The sequence below is a fragment of the Brassica oleracea genome, chromosome C5 (assembly GCF_000695525.1).
Source record: "Brassica oleracea var. oleracea cultivar TO1000 chromosome C5, BOL, whole genome shotgun sequence".
NCBI lineage: Eukaryota > Viridiplantae > Streptophyta > Magnoliopsida > Brassicales > Brassicaceae > Brassica > Brassica oleracea.
Window position 1 is genome coordinate 21940975 of NC_027752.1, and position 10801 is coordinate 21951775.

Consider the following 10801-nt stretch of genomic DNA (forward strand, 5'->3'; position numbering starts at 1 on the left):
GGGCTCGAGCTCGGTCGCTACGTAGCGACCGAGCGGGACGGACGTTCGGTCGCTGCGTAACGACCTGTTTCGAGCTTTCGTCGGACATCTCGATTCTTTCTTCCGTAAAGCTTTTTCGTAAGGAAGAATCTATTTCGAAAAGTACTCTTCGGAGAAATTCTTATTTTCTTCCTCGGACGTTTTGAATGTTAAATTTGTCGTAACTGTTTTTGACCCCAACAATTTCGACCTATAAATAATAGTCGAAATTCGGTTGTGAAATATAAAAGTTTATTTTTGGGTATAATGTTAAATTTATTTATCAACAAAAAATTTACAATACAAAAAATTGAAATGATTACAAAACTTAAAACATATAACAAATTTTCTCCCGATCTTGAATCAGACCCAGAGCAGGACCTCATGTTATAAAAACCCATTCAATAATTTTAAAAGTTTATTTTTTATATCATTGAAAACTATACTTAAAAACTGGACAAAGAATAATCTACATAAAACGAAAATGAAGAGACTAATAATATTCTAAAATATATTTTCATATATAATATTCGATACTTAAAAACTACTATATCTTTTCATATATAATATTCTAAAATATTATTTTTCATAAATTATTATAATAAAACAATTTATAACATTTTGGAGCCCCTATGTAAGATGGGTTCCATTAAAATGTTTGATCCCAATGATCTTAAACCCGACTCTGTCTTAGATAGGTATTTTTCTCCATCCAACAAACCATCTTGTAATGGTAGAAAACCATGTTGTTAGGACATAATGAAGACACCATGTTTCAAATTGTCTTGTCAATTGTTCGGATGAGTTATGGAGCTGTGTGGTAGATACTGTTTGGCCTCCTATTGTTACGTTTGCGTTATACGCCATGGATCACTGCTTAAACAATCAAGAAGACTTGGTTCAATAGCAGAACATTGAAGAGAGAGGAGTGTGGTATCAATGATGTTCTAGTAGGGATTTTTTGTTCATGGTCGGAGTGATGCCGTAAGCTCCGTCCATATGGGGTATGAGTATTGACGAGCACAAAAAAGGTGGTTGCAAGTCTCATTTCACTCTCCGCATAAATGACAAGCTTGATTCTCACCCTACACTCGTGTATGATCTCCGTTGAAAACATGTTTTGGAAACCGAACCACACAATGAATGAAAAGAGAACACTTCCTTAAAAAAACCGAACCAATGCACTCCACTCCACTTCTTTGCTTTGGTGCCTTGTTGTTCACAAGTCTATTTTTTGGACTAGAACCATGTCTCCTCAATACACGATAGCTGCCTACATCCTTGAGGGTGGTGGAATAGAATGGATGCGGGTCATCATATCCCATAGGTGATAACCACGACATCAACCTAAATTCCACTCTCGAGAAGTGGCTGCAATGAAAACCATTACATGCCGAGTTATACCTATCACTTTCATGCTTGATTCTGCTGCCATATTAAGAAGTGTACTCGTGTTTAACATGTTATCAAGCCAAAAAGAGTATTTTTACCATCACCAATATCGAGTTAGAGAAATTATGATGACGATTGCCAAAGTTTCAGAAGTTTGCACCAAATCCAAGAGCCTGAATATTGACCACTCACATCACGAAAACATCAATGCCACAAGAGATTCGCCTGATTGCAAACAATTCAAAGGGATCCGAGATTGTAACTGGTATCCAGATTTAGCTTAAAACAAATACACGAGAGGAGTCAGCCATACTCCTTATACCGATCCCTTTCTTTGCCCCAGTCTTGCACAAATCCGCTCAATCCACCTTTCTTTGCTTGTTTGAATTTAGAGACCCAGCCATAGAAATCCACTACGCCTTCTCTCGATTGTGTTGTGTAATATTTTCAAGAGTCTTGATGCAGCGTGATTACCTTTTTACTCTTTGGCTTTAGGTTTTAACTTTCCTTTTCTATTAACGTTTTTAGATTACGTGGGCATCCTATTATACAAAGGATTATGATTATAAGATAAGGGAGGACATTAGATTGGAATCCTCTTAGACTTAGGTCTTTTCTTGAGTATATATACGCAACCTCTTGGTTTGTAAGAGGTACGTTTTATTCATTGATTATTAATATAAAGAGCTTTGGTGTTCTTGATCCTTGCATTCGGCTAGAACATAGGTGTTCTCGACGATTACAAGAAGACTTTGATCCTAGGAATTCTCAAACTGAATAGGATTATTGTCTTATCGTAGAGCGAGTTACATTAGTTGGTATCAGAGCCAGCAAGTTTTAGATCCCTATTTAAAACTCGGTCCGTCTGCACCATGGCGCCTCGCAAAACCTCACCCGAAGAACAAATTGACGAGATTCGTCAAACTAAACATTCACAGCAGAGCTACAGGTAGCTCTCCAAACAGCTATCGAAAACGCTCTCACTACGGTCTTGCAAAGACAGCAGGATGAGCACCAGGGACACAACAACAGAGCTCGTCGTGAGAACCTTGATGACGAAGAATGGTTGGATAATATTTTTGCCGATCAGCGTCAAGAGCAACAACAACGTCGACATCAGTATGAAGAAAACCCTATTAATGATCGTGGTCTTAGGCAAGAAGTAATCCTCGGTAACCATCCTCCTCGATAGGAATCGAGTTTTAGCTCAGATATTCCAGAATTCTTAGGAACTCTGAATCCAAGATTTCATTGACTGGATCAACATGGTGGAAGAGATCTTGGAGTTCAGAAAATTCCCGGACAATATGCGAGTTTCTTTAGTAGTAACACGTTTCAAGGGACGAGCTACGGCTTGGTGGCAACAGCTCAAGGAATCTCGCCGACAAGCGAACAAATCCCGCATAGATTCTTGGGCTCGCTTAACCAAACACATGAGGCGTAACTTTCTTCCATACAACTACGAGCGCAACTTGTACAATAAACTACAAAACCTTCGACAAGGCAATCGTTCTGTAGAAGAATACACAACTGATTTCTTTCACATGGCGGCTCGAATGACCACAGCAGAAACACAAGAGCAATTAATCTCTCGATTCATTGGGGTATTACGTTCTCAACTTCAGAATGCTTTACAACAATTTAACCCATCAACGGTGTCTGAAGCTCACCAGCGTGCTCTCGCTATGGAAGTCCAACTCCGTTCAAACTGGACCTCGTCTTCAACACGGACGCGACCTCAACTCAACACAACAACCGAGACCACTCTCGGGCAGTCCTCTAACGCCACAACTTCAAAACCAGATGCAAATCAAAAGGATATTCCTAATGACTCTATTGCATCATCAAGACTAGCAAGATCGAATGCTTTGCGTTGCTTCACGTGTGGAGAGAGAGGCCATATTCAAACGGCCTGTCCGAAACAGAATCGTAGAGGTTTACTAACTCAAGAAGCAGCTTGCGACGGCGAGCCTCGTTTTGACGAGTACAACTCCGACCAGGACAATGACAACGATGAGATCGAGGGAGATACATGACCACATAATCAAATCTTGGTCCTTCGACGCAGCTGTCTGGCTCCACGTTCTTCATTGGAATCATGGTTGCGCAGCTCGTTGTTTCGATCTACCTGCACGATCAATGACAAGATCTGTAAACTTATCATTGATTCTGGCAGCTGTGCCAATGTCATTGCCGAAGAAGCTATTCTGAAACTGGGCATCAACACAACTTCACACCCGTGTCCATATTAACTCGCTTGGCTTAATAAGAAAACAGAGTTGTATGTGGTTAGCCAGCTCGAATCGGAGAATCTTAACCTCCATGATGAGAACCAAGCCATTAACACGGCGAGTAACAAAAAGCGTCGATTTCGGGCTCAGGTCCGCCCTATGCCGACTCTGGAGACACCCAACTCTGGAACGGATGCGAATCTCCCACCTACGGCGTCGGGAGGAGACGAGTCAACACGTGAGAAGGCTAAGGACACCTAGACCTACGACGTGGAAGATAGCGAATCTGAGCCGGAACCCAATAAGGAAGCATCTGATGGAGCAACGAAAGCGGAGTCTCCCATGGTCGCTTACCTGGAACAAATGTTCACCAAGAGGCTCGATGCCATGCAGCCCATCCGGAAGAGCAACCCCGACTCTTATGCCGATACTCCTTTCACGGATGAGATCACCTTGATCGAGATGCCCAGGAAGTTCTCCTTCCCCTCCATAAAGGCGTATGACGGCTCCACTGATCCGGACGACCACGTCGCCCAATACAGACAAAGGATGCTCGCCGTAGCACTCCTAAAGGGGTCGCGCGAAGCTACCATCTGCAAAGGGTTCGGCTACACCCTGACCGGACCCGCTCTGCACTGGTATATCAACCTACCCTCAAGGTCCATAGCCTCCTTCGCGGTTCTCAGAGATAAATTTGTGGAACAATTCGCCAGCAGCAGGGACATAGAGAAAACCTCAGATAGCCTCTACGAAATCCTGGAGCACCGGGCGGAACCCCTACGAGGCTACATAGCCCGCTTCAATCAAGAGAAGGTGGCTATTCCCGAATGGAGAATCCCCACTGCTATCTCTGCGTCCAAGAGAGGCCTGCTCCCCGACGGAGACCTCTATAAGGAGTTAACCAAACACCAATGTAAAACCATGGAAGACGTCCTATCTCGTGCCTGGGCGCAGGTAAAATGGGAGGAAGATGTCGCCCAAGATGATCAGACCAAACCGAACCGAACGAGACGAGAAACCCTCTCAAAGATCAGCTAGGGACTCCGAAAATCGAAACCGAGGCAGATACCAGAACCGGCCGATCGAGAAGGCAGAAGGGATGGCAGTGTCCACGTGGCAAGACATCTCTCACCTTTCCATCTCAAGGCCGGAGCTGATCAATGTTCTGAGGCAGGTGGGCCAACAGGTCAAGTGGCCTCAGAAGATGAAAGCACCCGACTCTTTCCGGAACCCTGGTTTCTGGTGCGACTTCCACCGAGACCATGGTCACAAAATGGAGGACTGCGTCGCACTAAAGATCGAGGTCAACGAGCTGCTTAAGAAAGGACACCTCAGGGAGTTTCTTTTGGAGAAGGCCAAGAGCCATCTAAGCAAGGAGATAACGGGAAAGCCCACTGAAGTTGCTCCCGTCTCGCCACCTCGACAGGACCGAGTGATTTATGTCATATCGGGCGGTTCGGAGATCAGCGGCATAAGCCATGCAGCCGCAAAGAAAAGCACCTGTAACGCTAAGCACGGCCTAGAGGCAGCCAAGCCAAAATGCCTGCTCCTAGGCACAGACTAAACAAGCTTCACGGCCAAGGAGCAGGAGAAAGTTCTCACCCCGCATCACGACGCCCTGGTCATATCGCTCACTGTAGCAAACTGCCTGGTGAAAAGGATATTGGTAGATAATGGAAGCTCCGGCAACATCATCTTCCAGGCCGCATACAAGGACCTGGGGCTAGAGGAAAGAGCTCTAACTCGGAGGACAACCCCACTTATAGGGTTCAGCGGGGAAGTCAAACAAACTGCCAGAGAGGTGACCCTCCCGGTATACGCCGAAGGAATCAACATGTCAACCAAGTTCCTCGTTGTTGACTGCGAGTCGTCCTACAATATGATCCTAGGACGGCCCTGTATTCACGGCATTGGAGCCGTCCCCTCGACTCTTCACCAGGTGGTGAAACTCCCCACACCCTGGGGCATAAAGGCGACCAGAGGAGATCAGGAGTATTCCCGCTCCTTCTACCAGACTACTCTGAAAGGAAAGACCAAGGTCTTATAGCAATTACAGAGTAAGCCTCTGGCTCATCACACCGAGGAACCGGAGGTGGAGGAGATGGACGACTTGCCATTAACAGAAGGAGATCAGAACCGACATCTCAAGATTGGTTCCAATCTGACCGAAGGATTGAGGAGAAGAGTGATAGACTTCCTCAGGTCTAACTCCGACTACTTCGCTTGGTCCCACGCAGACATGCCTAGGATCGATCCGGAAGTCATCATGCACAAGCTGCAGGTGGATCCTCTACATCAACCCGTTAGACAAAAAAGAAGGAAATTTGCTCCGAAAAGAGACACAATCAACAACGATGAAGTCAAAAGCCTGCTCGGCGTGGGGTTCATTCGTCAGGTACAATATCCGGAATGGCTAGCCAACGTCGTCGTGGTCAAGAAAAAGAAAGGGAAGTGGATAGTCTGCATTGACTTCACGGACCTCAACAAGTCCTGTCCAAAGGACCCCTTCCCGCTACCTCATATCGACAAGCTGGTGGACGCCACCGCGGGGCATCAGTTGATGAGCTTCATGGATGCGTTCTCAGGCTATAATCAAATACTTATGCATCCAGAAGACCAGGAGAAAAAATCCTTCATGACATCCAGAGGGATCTACTGCTACAAGGTTATGCCCGTCGGCCTAAAGAACGCGGGATCAACCTACCAACGACTGGTGAACATGATGTTTGCGGACCAGATCGGGTGAACCATGGAGGTCTACATCGACGACATGCAGGTCAAGTCCCTGGAGGCGGATGACCACATATCTCACCTATAGAAGGCCTTCTCCACCCTCCGGAAGTATAACATGAAGCTCAACCTAGCTAAATGCTCATTCGGGGTCAGTTCTGGCAAGTTTCTCGGGTAAATTGTAACCCACCAGAGCATCGAGGCCAACCAGGAGAAAACATGGGCCATTCATTCAATCCCTTCACCGAAGAACGTCAAGGAGGTTCAAAAGCTAACGGAAAGGATGGCGGCCTTGAGCAGGTTCATCTCCAAACTCTCCGACAAATCTCATGCCTTCTTCGGAACCCTCAAGAATCCAAGGGACTTCCAATGGACGGAAGAGTGCGAATCCGCTCTCTAAGAGCTAAAGTCGTTGATATACCATGGATTTGACCCATTTTCATCGATGGTATATAAGTATTTTACTATCTATATATTATATATTCTATCCTATTAGGTATGTTTTCAGGTTCAGGAGTATCTTGGGGGAAAGTGATGATTATGGAGCATTTAGAAGCTTAAAAGAGATTTCATCCGAGCTGACCATTAGAGGTCGATACGAAGAAGAAGCAATCGTTCGACGCACATCCAGTGTCGTTGATCGATACAGAAGAGAAGCCTCGACGACTAAGGATTATGATCGATCGATGTACATCCTGTACCATCGATCGATGTCGAGATGCGAGATGCGCGACTTGGTTCGAGCCGACTTTAAACCCAAGGCTTCACCAAATTACAAGATTACCCCTGACGAGTTTTTAACCTAATAGTTACATACTTGCCTAAGTGTTAGGAGGCAAGAGAGATTTTTGGCCATCATTGTATTCTTATTTTCAGCAGAAAGTTTTAGGAGAGAAAAGCATAGAGAGATTTGTGATTGGAACTCCATTGATTCATCCATTCTATTCTATGCAGTTTTTATCTATATTTTGTTTCATGAATTGCTTAGCTATGTCTGAGTAGTTCACTTGTTAGATTCAAGGTTCAAATAGGTTAGAGGGATTAGTGTAGCATCCCCATCCCGCAGTCTGAACTGGATCAGTCCAAGGTCGGACTGATCAGACGGGACAGACATGTTGGACATGTTGGACATGTCATCTGGATAGTACTGGTCAGATTAAGACGATACTGGCTGTCCGAACATAGCAGTTGAGCTTGTCGGACTAAGCTGGACGGATTCAGAGAAGGCAGCTGGACTTGTCATCCGAGATCAGTAGTCAATGTGTGGACTGACTGGTATACGTTCTGACGGGAACTTATACTGAGCTGAACATGAACTGATTAGCCAAGGAAAATGGCTGGAACGGTTACTAAGCAGTTCCGGAACAGTTACTAGGGTGCTTACCGAGCAGTTGCTGGACGGTTCCTAAGTGATTACTGGATGGTGTAACCGACTGGGACGGTTTATGGACTTGGAACTGTCGAGCAGTTACAGAGTAGTTAATTAACTGTTGGGAAGTTAAGTTAAACCGCCCGAGATACTGATGAGATTGAGCGCGGGAACAATTGAGTAAAACGGTTAGGGGCGGTTAAGGCCGAGAAGTAACCGCCCAAACTCCTTTTAATGAAAATCCCGCGGATCAGAAAGGGGATCTCTTCCTACACGGTTTTGGAAGGAGAGCAGAAGAGAGAAAAACACAGAAAGAGACCGAATGAGATCAGTCCTGATCGGAAAGAGGGAGAGAGTTGGCCGGAGGGCCGATCGGAGTCTTAATTAGAGACCGCAGGTCTGTCGGTTCACTGCAACTCTGTCTGATCAGAACGTTGATCAGATCGTACTGATGATACTGGAGCGAGAGAAAGAGGGAAAGGAACCGAGAGAGAGACAGACGGATCCGAACAGGGAGATTAGGCCAGACGGCCGTTTCAAGCTTCCGTTGGTGGACGCGGGTCCTTCTTGTTCTGATGCAACTGTTTCTAATCCCTCCACGGTCGGATCGCGACTGGGATATCGAGAAACAATTTTCTGGGATCGAAGGGTTGGAGCGTATGTACTGATCAGGCTTGGTCGGCTGTTTCCGCAGACGGCTTGATGGTTTCTGATGGAAGGCGTCTGTACTGATTATGCGGATCAGACGGCAAGAGTTTTCTGGGGCGGTTAACGGATGAATAGTGCTGGTACGTGATACTGGCGGTTAGGACTCGGATCGAGTCCTAGTGTTCTGTACCGGCTATGGTATAGGGCCGAGTGTTAATGGATCTGTCATGACTGGACCAAGACTTGTACTAGATGGAGGCATGGTGTTACTGACTGGTTATGGGCCTGTGGAGCCGAGTATGTACTGACTGATCCGTGTGTGATCAGTTTCTGGTTCTGGGGCGCTAAGCATTGCTAGCGTACTGTCTGTTCTGGATGGCTGGTTGGAGACCAAGCCGTCTCTCTTTGTTTACATGGGTCACGTAATGATGGTTGGCTGAGTGACTAAGGAACAAGGGGATTCGGTTAAGTATCTGATCAAGCTGGCTGGATAAGACGGACGAGAAGCAGGAAGACAACAGGGAAGGAGTGTATGGATGGATTATCAGATAACAAAGCACAGAGGCAGTAAGGTACATGTTTATTATGCCGCGATTACTAGTAGATTGCTAAGTTGCCGGATTAGACTTATTATGCCGTGATTACTGAACTGAACCACTTAGAGGAAAGCTGGTTAAAAATCGTAAGTAAAGGGAATATTTCGTAAAGGGCCAGTTTGGGTCGGGGCAAGCGAACTGAAGACGAACCGGCGGTAAGGGAAACCGGGTCGGGCCTTTTCAAGTGGTATCAGAGCGATTACGGTTCTAGGACAGAGTTTGAAGGATGATACAAGATTTGTCTAGATCGAACGGATGCGGAAAATACTAAGGGCGAGCATTGGAGAACTGACGAGAGACTTGATCTTGGGAGTGATCAAGTCGGACTTACACTTTGTATGGGCAAATGTAAGTTAGAAGTCTAACTGGAAAGAAACCGGAGATAAGATCATTGATGAATGACTTGATTGGTGGAATGAAGTCTGAGTTAAGATTAGTTGGAGAATGATAGGATTGCTTAAGGTGTTCTGGATTACTCAAGAGAGTTATCCAATAAATTTTTCTAAGTGTTGGAAACAACTGAGAGGTTTATTTAAGTCAATGGATCCGGATTCTGAAGTGAAGAAAAGGGAAAGATTGACGAAGTGTATTCTGAAGCTTAAGGATAATAAGCTGACTAGAGTTAGGATTGAATCAAGTGGCTCGAGGAAGCCAAGGATGCTTCGGAAAAGTCTAAGTAAGACAAGGAACTGTCAAGGACAATGATGTCGGATATGGAGCCAAGGAGCTGATGAGTTTAACTCTGTATGGACAAGACGTCCATAACTGAATTTGGAAAGAAGGCTTCAGCGGAAAGGTTCAAGGTAGGATAGCCGAGTGGATGAGTTGATTGTTGTAACGGAGACGAAGTTGGACAGGTAGTCCGAGGATTGAGATGGAATCTCAATGAACTGGCTAAGGCAATGGAAGGATTGGTCAGAGATAACCTGAAAGAGTCAGGGAATAGGAAAACTGAATTGGACAAGTCGTCCATGGAAGAGCCTAAGGACTAAAGGCTAAGGCACTAATGCTGGAATGTGAAGTACAGAGACTTACATTCGAATGGAACATCTGTTGAGAATGCTTAGACGGATCCTAAGATTTTCAATGTAATGGACAAGCTGGTCCGGGAAAATGGAACTGGAAGTTTCATAAAAAGATTTTAGAAAAATCTGAGTAAGACTTACACTTAGCAAGTGGTGAGTGTAGGCAAGTCTGGATATAGGAACTGGACAAAGGGGTTGTCAAAGTTGACTAAGCTTGATCGTCTTGGTAGGTTTGTGCTGTCCGAGAGTTCAGATTATCGGAACAAGAGATTGGAAGTCAGGTGTACTTGCCAAAAACTTGTTAGGTGATCAAGAAACTACTTGGAGGTACAAGATGCCATAGATGATGAGTTGTCGTCAGAGTTTCAAAAGTAGTAAATGATCGGTTCATATCATGAGCGTCTAGATCAGACAAGGTACTTAGGGGCTGTGATGCTTGCTAAGGCTTACTGGATTTTGGATGACGGCTCGATGATGTGGGACGATCATGTTAGGACTGCTAGAGAGCATTATCAACCTGCGCCTAAGGCTTAGCTAGAAGCATCGATCGATATTGTCTTCTGACAATCGATCGATATTGCGAAAGGTGTATCGATCGATATCCCTATAGGATCATCGATCGACAGTTTCTTGTGATCAAAAGACTACGGTTGAGATCCAAGATCTAGTTAGTTAACCAGTGAAACATTGCCATCGCTGATCACTGTGATTAAGGAGTTGAGCTTTAATATATCATGCATGCAACTGTTAGGCATCTATAGGATTATAATCTCCAACACCTGAATAGAAACC

General features: G+C 45.1%; 3 protein-coding genes across 3 annotated transcripts in view; all 3 read left to right on the forward strand.

The window, feature by feature from the left end:
- The first annotated feature begins 2675 nt into the window (after positions 1-2675).
- LOC106344783 lies at positions 2676-3446 on the forward strand. Its single transcript, XM_013784092.1, has one exon. It carries the CDS (start codon positions 2676-2678, stop codon positions 3444-3446), a length of 771 nt encoding a protein of 256 aa, XP_013639546.1.
- A 2296-nt stretch (positions 3447-5742) lies between these two features.
- Positions 5743-6771, forward strand: LOC106344784. Its single transcript, XM_013784093.1, has 2 exons — positions 5743-6036; positions 6565-6771. The coding sequence occupies exons 1-2, from the start codon at positions 5743-5745 to the stop codon at positions 6769-6771; spliced, it is 501 nt and encodes a 166-aa protein (XP_013639547.1).
- A 2753-nt stretch (positions 6772-9524) lies between these two features.
- LOC106344785 overlaps positions 9525-10801 on the forward strand; it is a 9014-nt gene continuing 7737 nt past the window's right edge. Inside the window, exon 1 of the mRNA XM_013784094.1 lies at positions 9525-9660. Coding sequence (XP_013639548.1) covers positions 9525-9660 — 136 coding nt within the window. The remainder of the gene's footprint in view (positions 9661-10801) is intronic.